The sequence below is a fragment of the Megalops cyprinoides genome, chromosome 5 (genome assembly GCF_013368585.1).
Source record: "Megalops cyprinoides isolate fMegCyp1 chromosome 5, fMegCyp1.pri, whole genome shotgun sequence".
NCBI classification, from domain to species: Eukaryota; Metazoa; Chordata; class Actinopteri; order Elopiformes; family Megalopidae; genus Megalops; species Megalops cyprinoides.
In genome coordinates, this window is record NC_050587.1 from 2562990 (window position 1) to 2589721 (window position 26732).

The 26732-nt window shown below is 42.4% G+C and overlaps 1 protein-coding gene across 1 annotated transcript in view; it reads right to left on the reverse strand.

Moving 5' to 3' along the window:
- Positions 1–26732, reverse strand: part of garnl3 (GTPase activating Rap/RanGAP domain like 3) — a 101587-nt gene that overhangs the window by 67250 nt on the left and 7605 nt on the right. The window contains 1 exon segment of the mRNA XM_036528515.1: positions 4937–5006. Within this exon segment, the coding sequence (XP_036384408.1) occupies positions 4937–5006 (70 nt within the window).

Consider the following 26732-nt stretch of genomic DNA (forward strand, 5'->3'; position numbering starts at 1 on the left):
CCCCTATGAATACAGCCGCATTAGCCTCAGCAAGGCCAAAATTGCACAGCAACAACAGACTACGAAAGAGGACATGGTAATGGTTTATTTGAACAGGAAGTAAACACTGCTGGGTGGAAAAACGCCCTCGTCCTGATCATCGGTCAGATCTTTTGTCTTACGACGAGCAGCATGCTCATGCAAATGGTGTGGTGGTGTGCCATTATGAACCCTGTTACTGCAGAGGAGTGTGGGAAACCCAAGGCTGAGTGCTCCTCTCAAAGCCATCATGATTCTGAAAAGCACATACTGTATTTCACCTGGGCTCCTCTCAAGTGGTCATGTTTGAGGATGATGTGATGTAATGGCTAACAATGGCATTAATTCACATGAGCCACCAAAATACTGACAAACCCATTGTGGCTTTGGGTTTGATATGGGACTGGTGAGGGCTTCCCCTGACCCAGTTCTAAGATTGAGATGACCCACCTCTCCCATGGCTGCATCCCAATCCCCTCCACCAGACCACTGCTAGACGTCCAGGTCACTGGAGCAAAGACAGGGAAGATACTGCATCCATGCAGACACCAAGGTAACACGAACTTCTGGGATTCCCCTGCACAGCTTGCGGCACCTTCACCCAGCAGCACCTCTCTTTCCATCCATCCATTCTTAGTTATCATATAACCCCTTAGAGGGTTGTGGTGAGCTGGAGACAATCCCAGCCGCCAAAACCACAGGACGCAAAGCAGAACCGTGGGAAAGGTTTGCAAGCACACACACACACACACATACGTGCACACGCACACACACACATACGTGCACACGCACACACACACACACACACACACACACACACACACACACACACACACACACACACACACACACACACACACACACGGGACAATTCAGAAATGTCAGTTTGCATAGCTGGAACGCCGTTGCACTGCGGGAGGCTTACAAGCACAGACATGGGAAGAATGTTCATGCTCTGCAAAGAGGCAAGATTCTGAGCCTGGAAAAGTGGCTATGGTACAGAGCTATATGCTGCACTACAACACTACTGTACCTCTAGCTCTGCTCCAGACCTGGCTGTGTCTCAGGCGAGCCCTGCTGCAATGTTGAAGAGGACAAAGCTGCAAGGGCCCAGACCTCCAGAACGAACTGTAGCCAAGCAGCAAGTGCAGGGCTGACAGCAGAAGGGAACAAGGAGAATGGGGACGCCAAGACACCACAGAAGAAGAGCTCAGTCCTCCATCATCCAGGCTACATTCATTCCTCAACCATCCAATCAAGAAAAAAAAACACTCATGCACAAGTGCTTCAGCCATCAAAAGAGAGGGATCTACCTTATTGAAAAAAACTTTTTTTTTTTTTGCAAAAATCTGCCCAAAGCATGTTTTCTTTGGTGGGTTTACTGGGATATAACAGAGTAAGAGAGATGGTACACAACCCTCTGCCTTCCACAGTAAGGTGAAACCACACCCCCGGCTCATGTCTCCACCACATATGGCCATGCATGCTCCAATGTACCTCAACATGCACTCTACACCTGCTCTCTCTGCTGCGATAAGAGCCCAATGGCCAAATCAAGACTCTGCGCTCCCTGATTCGTCAGTTGCCGGTGCTGAGTATTGATTTTTATTCCTGTGGGTATTTCATGAATTAAATTTCCTCCTTTTGTCTTTTTTTTTACCCTGTAATGAATGCCCTGCGGGCCTTTGTGCAGCTCAGCCTCTTGAGAGACAGAGCCTGCTTCAGCAGCACGAGTGTGGTCTGCTTGTGTTCCTGCCTGGGTGGGGGTTTGAGCAAAGGGGTGGCCTTGTGCTCTGAGTGAGGGCCTTGGAGTCAGCTGAGGAGTATGGATAAGAGGCACAGCACCAGTGCGAGGGATGCCACAAACACTTCAAGTGCTCACGCACCTAATCACTTTCATGTCACTGCATTTTTTTAAGGCCAACTGACACATGCAGTAGGGCCACAACACTAACACAGTAGATGGGCTAAACACAGAAATTAATATGCTGCTAGGATTTACATTCAAATTCCTTTTTTTAAGAAGTTACTCTTCTTAAAGGACCTAATGGAATTAATTAACATTTCATTAAGCAGTAAAAGGGCATACTCAATAGCAAAGCTATTGGCATTGCACTAAAACCCAGTACTGCCATTGGCTTTACATATAGCCTCTTCCTACGATTACCTAAAGCTGCAGCTTTTTTGTGTGATCTAGACTACAGCCATGATGACATCCACAGTTTTTTTAAAAATCCATTTGGAAACAGGCAAAGTCCATGCTAACACAGCTCATCCCCTGCATTTATATCCTGGCGAGAGTGTGCTGTGGGTGTTTCCTCATTACTAATCACATCAGGTTCTCAAGGCTTGGTACTCAATAAAGCAACATCCCTCACGATCTCTGTCTTTCACGGAGGAATGGATACGGAAAGCATTAGGTGCCAAAACTCTCTGGCAATCGCTACACTGTGAACAGACCCTGGAAGCACTTAAAGGGGCACTCCACCAAAATTAAAACCTACCATGTGCAATTCTTTGTCTCAGCTTTGACATACAGTATTCTATCACATTTTGAATTGATCCCTGTACCTCCAAACCCAACTCTGAACGTGTGAAATTTAACCTAGAGACCTGTTTGTCATGCAGTGGGAGATGTAGCTTTTTTGCCTATACATTCAATACATGCTAGTTGGGAAACTCTGATCCCTAAGTAAGCCATCCAGCTTAGCAGAGCTATCAACTCAGAGGAAATCCATTATTAGTTTATCTATACAAAGCCTTGCATTAATTTTGTACTAATCTACTCAGTAGATTCACGTTTCTCTGTGAAACTGTGCATGCCGGTTTGCAAGAAGTGTACAGGCATTCACATTTGCAAAGTGCTTGTTGATTTTCTGGAACTGAGTTCATTTCTGGATGTTTGGAAGTTGGATGTTTAAATAGCACCGTGCTAAATGCAAACATCTTTTGTGCCATGAATTGGGACAACATTCAGCAACAGATTCGCATACATGATTTTAGCACTGCAGCATTTGATATACCTTAAAATGCACAGTGGAGTCAATCATGGTATACAAGCAGCACACTTTACAAGAGAAATAAAAGACCTTTTGTCGATGGACTGGCCTGCTAGGATAAGAGCCCCCCCACCCAGCATTTAATCCCCTGTAAAAAAGTGACATCTTGCACTGACATAATGCTGACTGCTGGAGAGCGTGGCATCTCTGGCTAGTGTTGTAACTCACATGACTTGAGACCCCTTATCAAAACATGACAGGAAAGATAGCAGCTGTTTTGCAGGTAAAAAGCAACATGACAATAATTAATACTTGGAAGAACAGCAATTAAAATATGGATGAAAATTTTAAGTAGTATGGCAGACACTGAAATAACAACCATCTCACACAAAGCCAGAAGAAACCAATGGCATTGTATGCAACTTTGGTTGATGTAGACAGGCTTTAAAAATACCTAACAGCAGTATATAAAAAAGCAATTAAAAAGGAATGGGGCCGTTTACCACCACAAACACAAACTGAATCCCAGGACATCAGATACAAGAGCCAGAGTGACTGTTTTGTATTCAATATCTCTTTTGTCTCCTTCGCTTCAGAATTCATCCGGCAGATTTGACACAGTAATTGCTTTTTAGAAACCATTCTGTCATATTCTCTGTAGATTCCCCTGTAGTAAATATTGGAATTTTAATACAGAGGGGTTTTGGGCAGAGGAATCGAGAGTGTTCTCATGGCATTGCTGCATCTGAGCAAGGCGTGTAAATGCTGTTCCCAAGCAGTCCTCATTGTTGATCTTGGAGGACACCTGGGTGCACGCAACATGTAAGGACAGCTCTGGTAAGCTAGCATTAACGTGCTGCTCTGTCGATCCCAGTGAATCAGACTGAAGTGGTCTGGACGTGAAGTCTGCTGGTGCAAATATCATCATCTTTGTGGGTCCCTCAGCTACCACACTTCCAAAAATAGAAGGTTTAAACTGTTTTAGATTTTTCACTGTTTAAAAATAATTCAACATGGTTCTCAGTACACGAGAGAATGTTGATTTTGCTAATTGGACAGAAAAAACCCAGTGCTGGGGCATTTGTTCAAAGCTAACATCGAATGCATGCTGCATGTGGCACATAAGTTCTGCTACTGCCGATATGCCTCCTGTGGTTTCTTACTCGACCTTAATCCGATAATGTCCACAGCTCGTAGCCCTCTGACAAAGCCACAGTATGTCCAAAACAGGAGGTGAGAGTGAAGTGTGGTTTGCTGGGACTTCCTGCCTCTGAGTCTCCTCTGCATATTATCTGGGCTTGCAGCACCAATTCAGACAGCAAAGCCAAGAGTGCGCTAATAATAAACCCCAGAGACCAACCTGATGAATTTTCACACCACCAGCGAATAATGAACCAAAAACAACAACATAACCTCACTGCAGCCATCAGGCAGTTCAAAGCCTCCTCCTTCATAAGAGGGAATATGACATGTTTATGCACCGTTTCACAGCCCAGACGAGAATTTAATTGCTTCTAGCCTTCCTGACTCGGCCCACTCACACCGCAACAGACTTTGAATGAAAACCTCTATACGCAGTGAATCTGAACAGTTTGTCTTAATAGATCTAAAATTAACACTGTTTTCAATTATTCTGTGAAATAAAAAACCATGTAAACAGTTCCGCTTCTCTTCAATTAGTGCATTTGTGGAATTAGTTTTTTCATCCCAGCAATGAGCTAACCTTGCAAAAGCTAGTAAGTGTTGATGCTATGTTTCAGAAGCCTCTTCCCTCTCGCACGTTACATCTGAGGGAAGGAATGTCCAGTGCTTACAAAAGAGAGGATAGCACACCCCACCCCTAGCAACCCATCCCCTCTCACGCTCCCCTGGCTCCCCCCTCCACCCACCTCCACCCCAGAGTGAAAGGAGGGACTCACCAGCTCCACGGACCCATAGTGTTTCCGGCTGAATTCCCCGCGCCTGCAGCCCAAGTCCTCCGAGGCAGAGCTGAAACATAAACGCATCATTAGTGCGGCTCATCTCTGGGGCAGGGAGGCCCGGACAGGGGAACGGCGGTGTGACGGAAAAGCCGCTCCTGACTGCAGCCTGTCCTCCCCGTCCTCCCCCCCACCCTCCTCCCCCTGCCCCCCCCCCCCCCCCTTCATCCGGCACATCCTCCTTTCCGGCGGCACGGTGCGCCAGGCCGCACCCCGTCCGAACGGCCCTGGATGGTGGCCGAGGCGGCCCGCCCTGCACTGGAGATGGCGGCCGTGATTGAATTAAATATGAAGTCATGGGCATGATGGATAGAGTCTGCCTGCTGGAACAGGCTCTGTAATTACGTTCGAGGTCCTTCTCCGAGACACGACCTGGAGGAGATGCACGGCAGCCCTGGCTCTGGCCTGATTCCACCGGCCCGCCACACTCCCTCTCCCCGGCGCGATGAGATCAGCGTCCTGCACCCCGCCCCTCCCCTGCCCTAACGGGCTCACATCCATCAAAGCCCCTATTTTACAGTGAAGGATGTGCATTCTGGGGTATCCCATCCCATGCCCTGTAGAGCTCCCACAGCATAGGAGGGCCAGTCATAAACATGTAGTGCTGTTTACATGTGGAATTCCAACATCACTGCAGCCATTCAGATCAGAAGAAGATCAGATCAGAATGTGGGCCCTCTTGCTCTCTTTGCAATGTTTCCATTTCTGTGTGCAGGTACGGGTCCAAAGCACACATCTGCAACTCCACCACTGTCATCCTACCTAAACTAACAGAAGCAAAACTATGAAAATCAAACGTACTGCTGCCCTCTGAAATGAGGTAATATGTCCTCTTGTGTGCAGTTCCAGGAAACATCACCAGAATGCTTGTGTTTGCATCTGTGCTAATTCATGCATATGGTTAAGGGTCATGTTCTACATTTACAATGTCAGACACAGCCCATTGTTCTTGATGTAGAGTATAATAGTGAGACATATGGTTATAAAACAGCGAAGAGTGATTGTAATAGCATGCTCAACTAGGGGAAATGCTTCATTATGAACATAACAAAAATCGAGCCCATTGCCACTTACAGAAAACAAAACTGCATCAGGATCATAACTTACAGGGAAAAAGTAAAAAAAATATATTTTAGCAACTCTGCACGTGTGAGAGAGTGTGTGTGCGTGCATGTATGTGTGAGTGTGTGTGTGTGTGTGTGTGTGTGTGTGTGTGTGTGTGCGCACACGTGTGTGCGTATGTATGTGTGTTCATGCCTGCATGTGTATATATGTATATGTGTGTGTGTATGTGTGTGCACCTGTGTATGTGTATGTGTAGAGTATGTGTATGTGTAAGAGTGTGTGAGTGTGTATGTGTGTGTATACAAGTGTGTGTGTTTACACCATTAAAAGTGTAGGCTGTTATTATTGTTCCATTATGGCTCTGGATAGCAAGGGTGTGATTGTGGTGTTGACACCCCGGTGTGGCCCCCCTTTGTCTGCCTGCATTGTGTGCGTGCTGCCTGGAGACGCCAGCCTGATTTTGTCAGCTCCAGCTGCAGCTCCCTGTCTTTGTGCTTATATTCTGATTCCCCTCCATGGTGCAGGGGTCAGAGATCCCCCACGTGCTCCTCTGACTGCCTCCAGCCCGCCACTCAGCGTGAGCCCCACAACCCCCCCTCCGGTGAGAAGGAGTTAATTTAGCACCCCCAGCTCAGGGTTTGCACGCAAAGCTGTGGAGGGATAACCTCCATTTCCAGCAACTAATCTAATTTACTGTCAACCTTTTCTTGTCCCTCACCTCTCCTCTTGAAGAGTAAGTAGCAAGAGCTTAAATACATCCAGCCAGAGGTGATAAAGAAATCAACAGCTCCCCATTGTCCTTCACCGAGCTACTAGGTTAATTAAAAAAGGGAAAAAAAGCACAGTGAAGCTTAAGATGTCTACTGAGGCAAATGAATGTAGCTTTATTGACCAATCTCTACAGATAAAAAGCAAAATCTCTACAAATAAAAATATTCATTTTTCACTTAAATGGCACATACATATATAAACATTTACTTAGAAGGTCATATTATTCAAAGTACAAGAATATTTTAATTCACCTGAAATTCACTGTTAACTGAATAATGTAAAAATATCCCATAGCCTGCATGCCTGAGGAGCATTCTAGATCAAGGCTCAGCTGATTTGATGGATCTTCTCAGAATATCAACTACAGCTGTGGACTCATCTGCTGCTAAAGGAGTGGGACTAAACGGTCAGATATCTGACTGTTTCACCACAAGGACCATAGTCAATTATTCAATATGACATTAGAATTTCTATGTCTATCAATAAAAAAACAGTATCTTGCTGATTTGAGCAGTGGCAGTAATGTGGCAGTACTGAAGACTGACAGGGAGGCAGGATATACTATTTCTTGTGATTGCATGTTGGCTAAGATAGCAGGTGTCTTTGAAGCTAATGATGCTCTCCTGACAGAATTATTCTGGGTGCGAATATTTCTGGCAAGTCGATGAAAACTTTCAGAGCAAAATAAACTGCTGCTTAATCACACCATTGACTTTGACAGCTGTGAACTAGTCATTCATCAAAAATGTGTTACAGACAATAAACAGGTCATATCCAAAGTATGCATAAATACAGAAATCTGGCATAGCTTGACATTTCAATACACAAATGGCTGATGTACATTCCAGCTGCAAAGTAGTTTTTTAAAGTCTTCCAACAGGAAGAATGAACACACAAAAATCCAGCCAGCCACAGACAGAAAATCAAGCATTCCAAAGTGACTCAGACCACTCAGCACTTTGGACAGGCAGAACATGAGCGTCACAGCATAATTGTATGGAGGTACAAGGAGCTAGTGCCACATATCTGTAACAGCCAATCACAGCCGAGGATACATCTATTGCCTTCCACCATTCAGCAGGACTGATGGCATCACAATTCTCTGTCAACCCCCCACAGTGTGCACACAACCAGACTTCAATACATTAAGCCGTAGAGCGCTAACCCCACAGTTCATAAGCCAAAGGTCTGCAAGACCCACTAATAAAGCTAATTACTGTGATGGATGATAATATCTGTAAGCATGCCTCAAGTGGGAAAATCCATCTCATACAGCAAATGCACACATCGGAACATTCTAAGGATACTGTAAAAGCATTACAGAAAATTCATGAACACTACCTTCAGGAATGAGTCACAGTGCAAAAATGTATAAAAACTCATGAAAGAACACTAAATTTTCAATGGCCATGAGATGTTTTGGGCTCCCATTGACACAGAATAAATAGGCCATAACCAGAGAATCCCACTGCAGTGAGGTTCATGGGTTAAGGAACTGGTCTTGAAACCAGAAGGCTTCAGTAATCATCCAGCTGCATAGATGGGTAATGCTGTTAAAATATGAGCATCACTCTGGATAGGAGCATCTGCAAAGCAATCAAGTGAGTAAATTACATGAGGATTTAAGGGACAGTTCTCCTCACAAGCCAGACCAAACAACAGGAAGGACATGGCTGACAAATGACCCACACACACACCATCTAAAGAGCTGTTCATTCAGCACCAACAAGAACCTCAGACTGATCCAGAACATAATTTACCATAAGCATACTGCATTGTATTGTATGCCACAAACACACACGCACACACACACACACACACACACACACACACACACACACACACACGAGCGCACACACACACACACAATGCTTTTCATGTCAGAACAAGTTACCTTTTAAATAAAAGGGGCAACCTTTGCCTTGATATTTGGAAAGCCAAACAACATAAACCACTTTGACACCAAGAAGGGACACCACCACTTAATATCCTGATAAAACTGCTGAAAGTTCACGTGTCACTCGTTAGCTATATAAGCCCCGACCCACAGTTACCACTGCCCCACACCAGTTACCATAACGAATGATCTGTTTTCGAATGATATTATTAGGTGCCAAAAAGCCTCCACTCTGCGTTCATTTTGTCCATGACTAAGACTATATCTGCCGTACAAGTACAGCATGGATAGTACCACCTACCTCTTCAATAAAAACCCAAACAACAAGTGACTCTTTTTCTTTAAGGTTCTTGTAGCATTATTTGCGCAACAATCGCCGACAGTCTAGGGTGTTCCCCAAGCAGCAATCTTGAATAACTGTGAAACTGTTCTTTCATAAAGCCCTGTCACTGTTGAGATTAATTTACCATAGGAAGAGCATTGTTACAACATGCATGAGAGTTTTTGTAAGTTGTGGACATTAACGTTTGAGGGCCCAATTACCATAAATGTTAAAGATATTTGAAAGTTAGTCTACCTTTAAATACGGATGAGTAACGACTTCCTAGGAGCAAATAAACCATTCCCTCTAATATTGTTCATGCAAACATTTCAGTAAGAATCTTTTAAAACAATCGCTGTCCAGAAATACAGACTAAGGTTACAGTCATTATTGTCAGCATTAGTTATAACCAAATCGTTTGCCTACCAAAATGCTGTACTTTCGCGAAATATGTATTTGCGATTCATTTATGAGTCACCAGGATACAAAATTTCCCGTAAACTCAGTTTGATGTCATTGATTGTTGAAGTGCGCTTATAACGGGTGGCGCACCAACACTTATATGTAACACCAGTCAGCGGAACACCAGTGTACCGTGAATTGAATATTCTCATTAATTATGAATGCATTTTCCGTGTGCACTCATGAACACTATCACTAAATGTTGAGGGAAACCAAATAAATCAATAGAGAAACGTTTTGGCGAAATGAACAACATTTCGTATTCAAATTTCAAGATACTGTCATGGCGTTTAACTTTATCTTATGCGAGAAAGCATTTGGCACAGTGACATGCAGGCGGCTGGTTTAATTTGATTTCCGATTAAAGGTACATTGTACCTTTAATGTGACTGCTGCTACAAGCTGTCTACTGCATTCTGCCGACAGAACTCGTGAATTTCACACAGAATTCCGTAATTGAACTGCATGACAGCTTGTAATTCCGAGTATTTAGAGGAAACAGGGACGACTTCGTTTGATCCATGTCGGTATAAATGTATCGGTTACTGTTGTAAAAAATTAAGGAGGATAATACATCAAGTAGATACTGTAGTGAGGGTAGAAAAGCCCACATAAGTCTTAAATCATAAAAACAAAAAAGTCAAACAGGTCAAACATTTAGTCCAACAGAAGTCCACCGTAAGCGTAACACTAGTTTTACATTTTGTGGAAATACACACAAATAGTATTTTCCTCTTGAGACACGAAAATTGCGGCAACAGCAATATAGCCTTATCTAACATGCAAAATTAAATTAAATTAAAACGGGCTTTCTGAACAAACGCTTGCATCTTCCGTATAAATGTAATGAACCGGCACTAAAACGAACGGCAAATAAATGTTAATTTACCGTTGGGTGAAACTCAGCAGTTTAGTGGAAGCCGGATCCGCACTGCTCATATCCCCATGCGTTTTATTTCCAGCAATCGTTGTTATTTTTTTTTCACTGAAGAAAAATGACCATCACTGCTTCGTAAGAACTTAATAACAGATTGTCATCTATTTTATTGCAGTTTATCACGGTTTCTTTCCCGTATGTGCCGTAATTACTGTGCTATTAAACTGAAAAGCAGCATGTGTCAGGGCTACCAAAACACCAGAACGCTCTGCGGACTCTTGCTCTGGCGTCTAGTACGCACGGCTCTGTGGCGCTGCTTCAAGTCAGGTAGTTTTTATTTCATTCTAACCACACTGCGGGCTCATGCGTTTCAATAGAAAGCCCAGCCTCCCAGCATAGCAATATTGCCACAGCTGCCTCTAAACACGATCGACGGCTCGCGCATTCACTCACCGCACGCGCGCGCGCGCACACACAAACACACACACGCCACGTTCCTGTACGCCTCACCCCACATTAGCTTTTCAAAGACGCATCATGTGGCAAAGAATGCTACATATCGATAAAAATATAAACGTATTGTGAGTGTGTTATTCCCCCAGTTAGCAGCAGGTATAGCCTGCCTCTGTGGCATGTGGGCTTTTATCAATTCGAATGGTGTTTCCTCTCAATATCCGCAGTGTATATGACAGTGACAGCGGCTGGCGGCTGCTCGTTCCAATTAATAGTGTTATGGAGGCCCGGGAATCTCAATCGAATGGATGTAATGCTGAGCAGACATCCCGCGGCGCCGTTGTTTCCATAACACGATATCTTAATAGCACCATTTCGTCATTCGGCTCTGAAACTGGCAAGGAACGCCCTTCTCAGTCGATGTGACAGTGAACACTGCAAACGATGAAACAACCGTAGGTGAGAACCCCCCCCCCCCCCACTTATTTCTCCTGCAGTATCTGAGTTCACCCACAGGTCACTGATGTACAGGGTCCATATAATACCGTATAACTTAAAGCACGCCATAAAGTGATTTTTATTAAACATGTGATGTCTGTCTAACTGTGTGCAGAGTTCCTTTTTTCAACCGTGATAATATCCATGTCAACGATCTTTGCAGGCAACTGAAGATAATTAACTTAGGAAAAAAATTATACTGACATTCCAACAAATAACTATTTTCACCGAATGAACATATTTATATGCATGTAAACATGAATGGCTATATTTTCGTCAAATAGCATCTGACATCGCTTGTTGGTTAAGGGAAGGGTAATTAAAATGGAGGTAATTCTAGAGTCTGATGTAATCAACTAATTAGTGCTTATTAATTTAACCTGCACTTAAGTGGCTGCACTAATCACAGCAGCTATTGGTGGCAAGCAACAGTGACCACAAGTCCATCAACAAACCCTATAATGCATGTAGAGTGTACTCATTTTCAAAATTATTCAGAATTGACTACATATGTATGCTAGCTAGTGATAATTATCTGTTAATCCATTTAGCTAGCATGGTACAGCTAATAGTATTTTTTAAAATGTACGTGATTAGCTAGCCAATTTTTGTAATGCAACTATTAAGCAAGCATATATGCATTACATTCACTCTATTGTCATAATATTGAACTCACTTCATGGCCATGGTTCATACACCCATCATATCTAGTTTACTGACTTCTTAGGACATCTGTCCTACCATCTGGGTGATTTCTGTGTTCGCAGGTCAACAAAGTCAGTTCATGGTTTAACTGGTTGTCACTACTGTCTGCTGTGATTGGTGAAAATACTTTAGTAACAATCCTAGTTGGGAACCGCAATGAAGAAACTGGCTCGAAAATGTTCATAGTGACTAATACCATTCAGTGCGCTGTACCACAGAAACCACAGAAGTGGGAATGATATAAATTCTTAAAATGTAAAGGGTTGTACTGTACTCTACTAAACTGCCATTGCAAACAAACATCAGGTGCTATTCTGTGTCACCTAGAGCAGCCCATTAGGAAATGCTAAAGTGTTACGAACAACACTTTTCAACTTTTCGATTTAACACTCATGCCAGGGTATTTTTACTTTACTAGAGATTGTCTATAGGAAACACATTTTCAGAAGGAGCTGGCTCCACATCTGTCCAAAAAACATTAGCTGGTCTACATGACCCTGTCCATAAAGCTAGGGATAGCAGAGTAATGCTTCATGCATCCCATAATGGGTTGTGCTACCATGTCCTGTCAATCACTGACTCATATTACCTAATCAATAGACTTCATCAAATAAACTTTGTTATAGATGACAAAGCACTACGATTGGGCCATTTTATAGCTCCACCCATTCTGATCTTGATATTCACTATACTTGTAGCCACAAAAGTCAGTTATTGTCAGAGATATCCCATCATAGTGATGGACAAGATCACTATGGATGAGACTGCCTTTTTGTACAGCTCTGCCTGTCTGCAGAACACTCTTCTCACAAGTTATCTTCTCTTTTCAGTGTATTCCTATGATTACATAACATTACATTCATTTAGCAGACAGTCTTATTCAGAATATGATACACATTCAATTACCAGTAATAACGCTACAGCAAAAAGGCTAAGTTGATTTCTGAGTAATTTCTAAGTCTACTGTAGATTTCCTAACTGCCCTTAGCATTACAAAAGTATGTTTTGGATGAATCACATTTTAATCATGCCATGCCTAACCATGCTGGAACCAAGAGTTGTGTTCATTTGCACTATCTCAGCTTCAATAGTTCATATGAAGAGCTCTCAAGCTTTTTCACAGATAATGTATTAGCTGACTAGCTACTTCAGCTAAAATAAAATAATAGCTGCAGCTGTTTATTCATTATACTAGTGCTTGTCAGAGTGGTGCTAATGACATTATTACTGATGAATGTAAACTTTCAACAGCTATATTTTAGCTGATACACACCTATATTTCAACAGAGGAAAGTAACTCATATAGTTATGATGAAAAACAACGTTATTGGGTAATTTGGATGTGTACACCTTTGACACAAAATATTGGGCAAAGCCATATCTGGGTCAGCAAAAAAAATACTAAAGAAATTCTTTCTGTGTTGGAAAATATCACAATTACTCTATAAATACTGACTGATGTTTAGGCACTCAAAGTGACATAAATTGTGTGGTCATCACCTAAAAACAGGTGTACACTTCAGAAGGGATTAAATGCAGCAATGGAATTAATACTTGTCTCAGGATCATTGAATTTTAAACATTTATGAACACACAGAAAATAGTTTCTGAACTGAGGATCAACAGGATTGTTTTGGAAATTTCACTCTGTTTAATTACATTTTACTGGACACCTGCAGTTGTGGATTCCATCAAATGTAACAGACAAACAGCATTAGGAAAGCATCCCTGCGGCAAATAATTCAAGATGACAACAGATACCTTGTTTCCCAGAATGCACTGCAACCCTGAATGGTTGTGTTTGAAAAGTGCTCTGTAGATGGATACCTGATTATGAGTGTCAGCTCATCCTGACTTGATGGGGGCTTCCAAGGGGGGCTGCTGCTCTAAAAAAAATGTTCAATAGAGCTAGAGATCTCCATGGGGAGCAACAGATAAGATCACTGTGATCTACACACAGGGCTTTTATCTTGGAGGGTAAGGATGGTGAAGCTTACATCCTGTCTGTACAGGATCCTGCTGTGTGTGTCCTATTAAGTTCTACTGAATAATGAATGAGGGTTCATTTAGAACATAGCCGTAATGAAGGTATTCGGACAAACATGGTCCATATAGTTTACGCTAAACAAGGCAGGGCAGATTATAGAGTGGGGTAGTGTTCTTGCATAAGAATGGGCACTTGTACATAGAAGGTGCAAGTCAAAACAGCTGGGTCTAAGGGGTTCACCACACAAACGCTGTGCCCATTGCACAAGACACCTGAAACCTGCAGAAAATGACTCTGTTAGTCCCTGCTATAAGATGATGTTGAATACAACACTCCTGCCCCGGTGTTTGCACAATCATCCTCTGGAAATCTCACGCAGGCTCAGGCCTGAAAGAGGATGATGTCATAAGCTCTAAGCAGCACCTCCTGTCAGAGCTGCAATATCCACCAGGCCTTCACCTTGATTAACTTTTTGTTTTGTTATTCTTTGTATGTGACCTTCCAGAGGTCATGCAGAATACTGAGCAGAGCACAGGCGTAAACCTGGCACTTGCTGCTTTATTGAAGCCACTGCTGTGGCCTGTCTCTCCATCTGAATTATGCATCAACAGAGCAATGGAGCTTCAGTGTGCAGTAGGCTTCTGTGTGTTTCAGGCACCTGCGGGAGTAGGGCTTTGGGACAAAAACTGTCATCCATTTTAATTTTGTCTGGAAAATGTCCACCTCACTCAAGCCTGTTCCCCCACAATAGCCTTTTTGTAGGTAACAGGTGACAGATGAAGTGAGTGGCTCCATTGGTTTCACACACTTCGAAGCGTGTCCATGACCTGCTCACTGGTGCATGCCGGGATGGTGCTGATTACATCATGCTGAGTGCTGGAATGTTCTCTAAAGGCAACATAGCTCATCAATTTTTAATGACAAAACATTAAACAAAATGCATCCTGGGAAAATCCCCATAAGTCCACCCCTGTGTAAACTTGCTGGTGCTCCACATTCTCAGTGGTCTAGATTTTCTGCAATAAATTACAGACTTTTCAATTTCAAGCATTCAGTCTTTTTAACCTATTTCTCAGGGAATGTTTTTTTTTTTAACCTTGCATGCCAAAACTCCAGTGGTCCCAAGGTGTGTAATCATTAATCACTGTGACTCAGGGGTAATGGAACTTGCCCTTTGTGCAATAATGTCAATTCTCCAGTTTGATAGGCTGGAAGTAATACTTTCTCAAAAAGTATGTTCTAGAACACGGGTCGGCAACCTTTTTGATTAGAAGTGCCAGTTTGAAATGTTCTTGTTAATTAGTGTGCCATATCAACATTAAGTTTAACATTAGGCCAGTACAATATGAGAGAAAATCTGCGATGTGCAATAACATTGTTCAATATTGCGATGACAATATGACTTGCGATAAATAAACAAATATTGAAGTGTGCATATTAGCTATACAGTTCCTATGTCTTTCTGCTTTAATAGGTACACTGCTAACACAGACCCCAAACACTGAATAGCCTATGCCCACTGAATAAAGAAATAAATTATTTTGAACATGCTTTTATTGAACAAATTGCACATGAATGCCCAACCAATTAAACAGAACATTAATTTAAATAAGACATTATAACTATAAGAAATTAAGGTTTAATTTCCCTTGTTTCCTTTAAAATATTTTCTTCTAAACCAGAGGTTCCCAAATTCTTTCCTATGAAGGGCCAAAAATTAATTTGGCTGTGGGCCAAAAATAAATGTTGATGGGTGAAATTACATTAAAATGAAATACATTTTATAGAAAATTAGCATTCTAAATCTAAAATAAAATTTCAAAATAAAAACACTACTCTTTAATCTGCATAACAGTAATTTTATTAATTTGCAGCGATGATTGTCAAAAACATAAAACATCCATATGCTTCTTTTTGGGAGCATGAACATATTTAAAAGGAAAGACAAAAAGTGCATGCAGCTCAAGGTGCTTTAGAAAATTAAGTTGAAAACAGCTGTATATTGTCCACCGTTGTAATCAAGAGTGGAAATTTGACTTTGAAACTGACAAAAATATAAAGTTAAACATCATAATGACAGCACTGAATAACAAATCAACATTGGATATTAAGTTTACATTGAGCAACGTTTAAGTTACACATCATCATATAAAGTCCCCATATGGTAGCTAATGAGCCACAATATCAAAACGTATTAACGAAAATTACCTTCACTCAGAGCGATTTGGTAATTTCGTTTTAGAGTAACGTTGGCCAACTAGTAACACCAACAATAGCTTATTGGTCGGAAAAACAACAGAATCCGCATAATTATTTTGCCAAACTGGTAGTGACTTCGCAGTGACTTGTGTGACTGAAATAGCAATACTTTGGTTTCCTTACTGAGATCAGGTCAAACTAAACAAAAAAACATGCATTTTACCCATCAATTTCAACACTCGTTCCTGCATAGCCACGGGTTGTTTCCACGGTTAGCAGTTTATTGTAACACATGGCAGAGTGTTGTTTTATTGCTTTTTCCAAAGCGAAACTTGTTGGGAATCGGTTTTGATAGCGTTTAACAGGATTTCAGCTTTTTATGTGACGTCACTTGAAATCAGACTGGCAACCCTGTCGAGAAGGTCGACTGTAGTTTATCGTAACGACACGCTTCTTTAGCGCATTTTATTTTCTGTTCAACTAACGCTTGCTACGCCCCTGCCCCTTTCCGCTCATTGGTGGAACGTCAGTTTTAAGGGGCGCGTCATCTTATCCGGAAGAACGTGGCGGCGGGAGCTAACTGAAGCTTAATAATGCTAATGAAAACATAATGAACCACGTAACATAACACGCGCGCTACATAGCATAAAAAATAAGTTACGTGCGAAAGGGTTAAAAAAAATATTAAATCTTCTCTCACGCGCTTATCGCTTGCGTGCCAATGGTGGCACGCGTGCCTAAGGTTGCCGAACCCTGTTCTAGAAAATGAAAATGCATGTATATGCTCTACATATATAATTATGTTTTTATATTTTTCATCTTGTCCCCTGAGTGTTTTCCGCTGCACTTATGTCAGATGAAAATGGGTATATCATTTTGTAGGGGATAGTGGTGTAACGTATCGTACTTGATCCGTGATCCGTATGGATCACCCCCACTGTTTGGCACTTATGTGAGCCGCGGATTAATTGCAAAGTTTAAACATAAAGCTGCGTTTTAATCGAACATGAAGCGAAATTTACGAGCGCCGCGAATGCATAAAAAGTCAATGGCAGGAGGCGAATGAGTGGTACTGACCGCGGCGGATCTGCGAGTGACGCAAAATGAGTGTTCGCAACGGTTCGCTTGAATTAAAAAATGTTCAACTCGAGCGAAAATTTCGGCTGGCGAAAGCCAATTACCTTCAAGTAGGGCTAGAAGCCACGCCCCCTCTCTTCAGCAACTTGCTAGCAGCGTTGGCAATCAAAATGCTTGCTGTGACGTGGCGCGAAATTCGCTTGTTCACTTTTCAAGTGATCAAACCCGAGCGAAGAAGGCGATTCGCATTCGGTTAAAACGCAGCTTATTAATAGTGTGAAATACAGTTTTTAAAGTAATGTAGAGTTGCAAAGATGAAAAGTGAAAAGATACAAGCGCCATTGTAAAAACCAGCAACCTTACTTAGCAGAAGCCTCGCTAAGAGAAGGCTGCGTCCAAAATCGCTCACTCGTTCACTCACTCACTATTCACAGACATACAATAAATTAAACATTTCTGGATATAGTTTTATGTTTGCAAGTTAATACAACATTTGTATGAACATCTTTGTGTCTAACCGTGCCAGCTAGCTTGCTAAGTGACTAGCTAGTTGCAACTGATATTAACCTGCCAGCCTACATAATACCGCTACCTATCTAGCTATCACCAGCCAACTTATGCGCATTATATGGTGAATAGGGAGCGATTTCGGACATAGCCGAAGAACAGCAGAACAAGCTCTCATATTGCACTTTAACAAGTGAGTATTGAATATTTTAGTTTAAGATTTTACTTAAACATTGGACATCTTGAATTTTGTTTTCATTTAGGACCATGGGCAAAAGTTCCTTTCTTTAAGGGTTCTTTAAGTGATAAATGGAAAACAAAGTTATATTTGTCTATTTGAGAAACACTGATGTAGGGGACATGCCTATCCCCACAGAGGCACCGGCCATTTGGCGAGAGTGGTTAACATTCTTCAACGAAAATTATAATTAATAAAAAAAAATTAGGTCTTTTAAGCCTATTAAAGCCCGGTTTGTCAATACAAAATTCAGACAAGACGACATTTTAATTAATAAAACAAGTTTATTAACACAACGCAGACAAACACAGACGAAACGAAATAAACTAGAATATCTAAACGAACAGAAGATTAATTAATTTAATGAATCAATCGCGAGAAGGTTACTGTGAGACAAGACAGACAACACGAAAAGGGGAAACGTGATGATAAGGATTTGTGTGTTTAGGAGTGGTTATCAGCAGTTAAGTCTGCTAAAAGCAGTTTAAGCAGTGAGTGATAAGTGATAGTTTGACGTGCGCTGGCAAAACATAATTAGACGTGTTTCTAACCGTGCAAGTTTCCTTACTTGACAAGTTTAGCTAAACTATTTGTAAATCAGTCTAACCAGTCTCGTAATGGTAATTGTAACGGGGCAAAATTATCATTGTTCGAGTCGCGGATGTCTAATCACATCTCGAAGAAGATGGAAACATTGCTATTTGTAGTAGACAAATAAGGGTACTTTGTGTCAAACTTTGAGAGCTCTAACACAAATATTCTGTGAGTTATAGGTGCTGAACCAAAAAGTGTTACAACCATCCCCGGTCTCCCCTACAAGATCAAATCAGCTACGCAACAAACGATGCCAATATTAAACAATAATACTCATCGAGCTATTGAGGAGGTCCAGATGGGAGCTCATTTGTGGCAGGCCTAATGGGAGACCGCAGTCCGTTTTCCACCGGAGGCTTCTGGGTTTGTCGTCGAAGACACAAGGACGCGCAAGAGAGATCCGTTGCCCGACCATCGTTGGGGAGCTCATGCGGCGTCCAGGTCCATCACTGGAGGTCCACTTCTTCTGGCTTTCGTTACCAGACACACAACGTCGACGTGGGGATGTCGAGGAGATCCGGTGTTTTTCGCACCCGTAGTAGTCGTCTTCGCGGACAGCCTCCAACTTCATGTTGGGTCGCACTCATGCGTAAAAGAAGCGCTACATATTACCCGCAGCTAGGTCTTCCGGCGTCCTTGCCAGGTACAAATGTCGTCGACACAGGAATGACGAAGAGATCCGGTCATCTTCGCATTCAATGACATATCCGTCTTTTCCGACAGCTTCCAACTTCGCGTTGGGCATTTCGGTCTCGGTTGCGTCGTTCATTGTCGAGGGGCTTGCTTCCAGAGCCAGTTGTGGATTCACAACGGGAAGCAGCCTACTGCAAAGAGCTTTGCCGTCCAGAATTAAAGATGAGTTCACGATGCATTAGCGGTGGGTTCAAGATGCATCGGTTTGATTGCAGGAGGCATCGGTGATCGAGGAGTCTTCCTCTTTCAGAGCTTGCTGATTTCAGAAAAATTAAGTGCACCTGTTTCGGGGGAAAAGGACAGATGGCCAGGGCCATATACATTCCGAAGATGCCAGGAGTAAGCATTGTAAATAACTTTGATTTTGGTTGTAGATATGTATCCATAATCCCCTACAATTTCATGCTGGAGAAAGATATTTGCAAAGGGAGTCATTAGTGACACTGGTCAGGTTACGTGTTTCATTGTCTGCTCCCCATGTTTAAAAATGGAATTTACAAAAGCAAAAGCTCCCATTTGATGAAAACCATAATGAAAAGATGCAATGCAACATCTTGTAGTTCATGCTTTATAAAATAAACAATCAGAAATGCATTAATGACCACATCTTAATTGCAGCACAGTGAATTGTGTTCACACCAGGCAATCTTCCCTCTCAAACAGCTCCATTAAGTCTCCTTCTGTAAGGGGCTGGAGCAATAAAAAGAGCAATGTTACATGTATTTAACTGAATGCTGGGAGCCACATGATACACTGGGATTCATTCTTCGTGTGCTGTGACCAGTACTGCATGTTACACAGTTTTTAAAATGCATACATATTTTTTTTTTTCAAAGCTGGGATCAAATCGCAAGGAGGGCTACATTTTGATTGCATGCCATTAGTGAGGTCTGTCTTTGTGCTACAGGATCAGGTCACATGGATAAAGCAACGTGAAGCCGAGGCTGGTCAGGGTCTTCTGATGCGATCCATAAGAGTGAAGGGTTTTAAACTATTATTGAACACTGATTAACACTGATTTAGATTGTACTGAAAAAGTAGCTGATTAAAACAGACCACATTGTCCTGCGTAGTCTAATTAAGTCCTATCATTTTCTGTGGCTTCTTTCTTTGCTCATCATTTGATAGGTTCGAAGCTCACCATTGAGACAAATGAGGGACATATTACACAGTAAAGATGAACATGACAGACTCTTTCCAACTCTTTCCAGTGTGTCTCTCACTAAGAAGTCACCTTCAGTTCCTGGACTCAGACTGTGTTTCTGCCTCTGGGAGTGAAGCTGCAGCTGCTCCAGTCAGTATACCATGTTATTTGTAATTTCAGACTAGCTGAATCTGTGTGGTGGCTGGGCTGAAAGGACTAATAACTGCAGTACACAGATGAATATTGAATGTGGACAGATTGTTTCCTTATGTAAATGTTTTCTTATTCCCCTAATCCTATCTTTCCTGTGTCAGTAACCTCAATAATCCCACACAGTGATACCCATGTACATTTATAATAAGTATCTAATTAATAGCTCTGCTGTGGTAATATGGCATCTATTTTATTTTTCTCAGGCTAATTTCTCTGCCAATGTGTGTCTAATTAATTCCCAAAATCACCTTAACATCACAACATAAAGCGCTACTGCTTCAATAAAAAAGGCTACTTCAACATATTGATCTCCCTTCTCCTTTTCTTATAAAAAACAGATATTTGAGTTAAATCCTTCATTGTCCAGAGTGTCAGGCAGTCACATGACCACCTAAAGCCGACAGGCCCTCCCAAGACCGGATTCCATTACCCTGGGGACTGACCCCTGACTCCAAATCAGCAGATTTCCTCTCAATCAATGCAGCAGCAGGTGGGGTGGTGGTGGAGGGGGGGTGGGGGTTGGGGGCATCTGCCAAACCCGCATCTGTTGATGTGGTGCACTGACTCACAACGTGTCTGCTCTATTCTTCCCTAAACTAATTTTGCAGTTCCTATTTATTGACCATGTGAAACCTCTGGATTTACAGGACTCGCCTGCACTCAAATTTATCAGTTTTTTTCTGCTCTGGCATCAGATGCCAGTAGTGGAGCTCAGATCTGAGTCTCAGGGCACAGTGACACACCAGCCCATTAACCTCCATCAGTGCTGCATCCCCTTCTCAGCATTAACCATGGTGCTCCTACGGTCTTTAGGGAAGCCATTACTAACAAGAGTCTCCTTTGTGGCCACAATGACCCATGTAAAAGAGAACAGATTATAAAAAGAGGTAGCCCTGGGCTGGGTGCACAGCAACCTTACTGTACAAATCTGATGAAAAAACAACTTGCAGGTTTACTGATGGTAAAATACAGGATGAACTCTCTAGATAACAATGGATTTATGTTTTTGGCCTTCAGGCAAGAGTAGTTGATCGTGGATTATAAAAGATGATGAGTTTCTATTGAAATTCTGCCATTGTTCCAGTGTAAATTGATGAGTTTTGATGTGTTTGTTTTGTGGTGTCCATTTAGTAATCTTTTCCACATGCTCAAAATAATCCAAAACACTGCACTTTAAAGTACAGAACAAATGTACTAGAACTAACCAAGCCACAGGCCACTAAACTATACTGCTCAAGGATTGAAGGACTTGATCAGGATGCAATGAAGTACACCTTTCTTTTTACAGGTTGCTGATATGTATTTGGGCCATTAATACATTAAGTTTCACACTTTTATTTATGAAACAGGACAGTAAAAATCTTGTGTACAGTGTTCATACAGTACATTACTGTAAACAATGATGTTGAGACATTCTAGCATTTACATTATGAAACCCTTATGAATTGAATACAGGTACATTACAATAAGATTGCTCTCTTTGTTTTGAATGATTACATGTTGTCTGCTTTGCAAGTTAAGCATTTATTGCATTTCAAGAGGAAACAGAAAAAACAGTAGCACCTCAAAGAATAAGTGGATAAAATGTTAAAAGGTTGTTGCTGCTTCCATCCAAATTCTTTCTGATCAGCAGAACCTCCACACACAGAACTGCAGGTACTCTCCAACATCACAGTAATGTGATAAGGCTCCTTCATTCATTCATTTCTGTGGGGTTTGAGGAAACCATGGCCAGGCTGTTAAGTAGAGATCATTCTCTGAGATGACAGGGCCTTCCTACTGCAGCACCATGCCCAGAAACACACACACTGCACTGAAAATGAGTAACCCTGACCTACAGCCTGAGGCTAGTATCAATGACTCTTTTTTTTTACGGATAATGCCGATAAGGTAGCATATTGTGTGTGTGTGTGTGTGTGTGTGTGTGTGTGCATATGCATGTTTGTGTGTGTGTGCGTGTATACGTGTGTAAGTGTTTGTATGTGTGTGTGTGTGTGTATGCACACGTATGTGCAATGAAAGAAGAAAATCCAAAAAGACACTCTTGCAGTCACCCTGTGTGCTGGATCTGCCCTATTGATCAGTTCCTGGATGGGACACTGCGACAGCTGAGAGAGGCATTGAACTGCTTAAATGAAACTCACTCATGATGGTATCTGCTATGGCCATGAGCCAGCATATCCATGGACAAGCTCAGTGCTGCCAACATGCTACATAATGTTTAGAGAATTGCACGTATACCTGCACCAGCTTTGGATCCCTCCACCCTTATTTGTCTGAAAGACCATCTCTGAATGTGACCACCATAATTTACCTACAACAGGCCCTTATCTTACATCACAAATACAAACACCAGAGATGTTTGCTTTGTCCTACAGCTGCCAACAAAGGTTAATTCTACTGATTGTGTCTAATGAAAAGCCATCATCAATCGAGCCTATTGACACGATGACATTTCAGTGGGCCACTTGATAACATGCTGGCATTTGGCCGCACCAGACACTGGGTCGGAGGAGGAATTCAAATGAGGCCCACATCCCAAGGCCAGCTTGGGGGACTCCAATGGGACCAGCGGGGGTGGCATCACAGCGGGATGCAGCTCACGAACGACATGCCGTGCAGCACTGACCTCCCTTTGAAAGTGTGATCTGAACAGAAAAAGAGCAGAATGACTTATCTTTCAAGCTTCTCTTAACAAGCGTGACCTGGGCAGCACAGCTTTTGCCTCCTGCTTCCCTACGGAAGTGCTATCATCCGCATTCTGCCATACACAGACTGAGTTAAGCACAGTGCTTGCGCTACATGTTTGGAGACACATTAGCACAGCTGGGTACATGCTGTTGTAAAGCAGGTACTTAACAGCTTATCTGGAATTTTAACTCACCACTCTCCAGCCAGTTGGAGAGTATGATGTACTTGTATTTGCAAACCTGCTATGCTCACATGCCCCCTTCCCTCTGTTACTCTTTGAGACGGAATGCTATGCACTTGCCATTCAGGTGTTTCTGGATGTCACTCTATTGCACCCTGCTGGCAGAAAATGAGCATTGCAGATGGCCACACTCTACCATCAGTAATGACATCCCTCCCTGCATTTCAAGCAGAGAGGGACAGATGTGGAGATCTGTGTGATAGAATGTCCATTTCTCATAAATCTAACAGAGAGAGATAAAGCAAAGGAAAGACAAAATACAAATTCAATGCCAATTCCTGTCACTACATCTTAAGTGGGAGAAAGAGCCATTTTGTTTGGGTGTGATACGCGTGACATGTGAGGCTTCCGTTTGCTGATGCTCTCCCTTCCTTTTTTAGCACCCTAGCTAAAGGCCCTTTACTTTGGTCACCCTCCCTCTGTACCTGTAGCACCCTCTGTCATCAGTCCTTCCGCGTGAGGTCCTGTTTGTATTGTTTCTGTCTTCCTGTCTGTCAGTGTGGCTGTGTCTGTTGTTTGGGTTTTTTTTTTTTTTTTTGCGTGCATGTGCTTTTATTTTGTTTTCAGCCCATCGCTCCACCTCCTGTCCCGCCTATCTAACCTGCTGCCACACCCACCACCTTAAGCCCTTCCTGCACACCTGTTCCCTGTTTTCTCATCACCAATCTGTATATATATACCCCTCTATCTGCTCTGTTTTTCTACCAGTTTGTCTCAGCTTATTTGTCTGTTTTGTTCCTGCCTGTTTGTTTTCTGCTTGCTCTGGTTTTTGACTTTCTGCCTGTTTCTTTGGATTTTGAACTTGCCTTGTGTTTTTTTTTTACTGCCTGTGGATTTCCTGGTTTCGACTTGGACTGTTTTGTTACTACGGTTTTGGATTGTCATCAAATAAAGTCTTGGTTTGTCATCCCAGTCTGCACCTGGGTCCTTACACCCTTCCTCAGCCCCTTTAGCTGGTCCTGGTCTGATGGCTGGCTTTGGTTACAGCAAAACTGTTTTGCATTAATCACTACAATCTCAGAAAAGAACATTTTGGTGACTGATTCTTTGGTTGGGCTCATGAAGTAAACATGGAATGTGAGCACCAAGGAATGTGAGGTAACAATTTTAATTTCTTTAAATCAAGTCTTCACAGTTCTAGGGAATTTGTTTGAAGACCTGTAATAAACACACAACGGTAAACTCTTTCCATCAAGCATCATGCTTCTAATAAAATTGCAATCCACACTACATCTACACTTTAAAATTTTTCCAATGCCAATAGATTGCTCTCGATGTGGATACTTTAGTCCAGGGGTCGGACACCTGCAGCTCTCGAGCCGCATGCGGCTCTTTAGCCCCTCTCTAGTGGCTCTGTAGCTTTGTCAAAAAATATTGAAGTGAATAACATTTTTTGACATTTTGCTGTCATTGTTGTAGGCCTAAAGTCATCCTTACATTATCCAATGTTCAAAATTTATTGCGTGATATTCGTTTCGAGAACGTTAAAATAATGCATGAACACACGAACACACACTACGGTAAACAAAGAATAACAACCGTATCCTTTTGGTGTTTCCTGAAGTGTCGCACAATAGACCAATATCTCCGAACACCGAACTCATCAAACCATGTCTTTATAGTCCTTGCTTTGTGCACTGGGGCACAGTCATGTTGGAATAGAAAAGGGCCTTCCCCAAACAAAGTTGGAAGCATAGCATTGTCCAAAATGTCTTGGTATGCTGATGCATTAAGATTGCCCTTCACTGGAGATAAGGGGCCTAGCCCAAACCCTGAAAAACAGGTGTGGCCAAATACTTTTGTCCATATAGTGTATCGGACCGAATGCATGTGTCAGCCAGCACTTAACAGTCACTGACCGTCTTGGCTAGTTTCGAGGTAAATTAACTGATTGACTGAATTAACTAATTGATTATCTAAGTGCCTTAGATAAGACATAAAACTTCACATTGGGATTTCGTTTTTTATTAATATTACACCTGACAGCACAACTCTTCGCTATAACTATTAGGCTATTGGGGATCTGTTGATATGTGGCTAAACTGCTACCTAGCTGCTAACTCTAGGTAACATTACTAGCCTGCAGATTCCCCATACAATCATATGGTCTTCCCCGAATTGGACACGTTACCTTTACAATTTTTTTTTAATTGTAGGCGCACAGAATCATTACTGTAGAGCAGTAGCTCCCTTTCATGCATAACTGAGAGGGGAGTCAGGGGCTGTATTCCTGTTGCTCAGTGGGCTGGCTGCGGAGAGGACGGCCCATTGCAGCAGCCCTGTTTCACTGTATTGACATTGTGGTTAGAGCAGAGGCTGTGCTCTGGGGCGCTTCTCCCTGGCCTTCCCTCCCACCTCCCTGCCAGCTGTGCCTGTCTGTGGCTGGTCAGCGTCACCGAGCGCATGGATCACAACAGGCTACTGTGCTTGTTTGGTGGGACCGTGGAGAGGACCAGAGCCAAACAAAAGATGCACCCTCTAACACTGTGTCAAACATCAAGCCCTGACCTTTAACAGAACTTGGCCTGATTCAATTTCCATGGCGCTGAGGCTAAGCAGCCACGATGGGGCAGGGAGGGTTTCTGTATGTTGTTTTTTTACCCCTGATCTTGTACACTGCATCCTCTGTGCATCTTAGCTATTTGTCATAATTTGAGGTTGGAATATTTGTTAGGTACTTGTAAGCAGCAGCCAACTACTTTATGTCTGTTTTGTTAAACTAAGGCTTTCAAGGGATCTGAGGTTTGAAACAGGCCATACAGCCTACATGGCACATCACACACAAGAGGAGCTAAAGACCAGCTAGCCCATATTAAATGTGGCCATACATCAGTCAAATAAATAAAAGTAGAAATCAATCCTGAGTGTTCAACGGCAAACAGAGAGGCCTGTGGGAAAGGTCAGAAGCTGTGAAATCCCTGTGAGAAGACCCATGGGTGTCAAACATCATTATTACCTGTAAGCAGGATGTCTGTTGGTTGGGGTGATCACTCCCTGCCATTAAATGTAACAAATTACCCTGGGTGGGTATTCCACTTAATATCTCACTTTATAGGAGTGAGGTGGAATGTGGGACATCATAAGAAAATGAATCCAACTGCA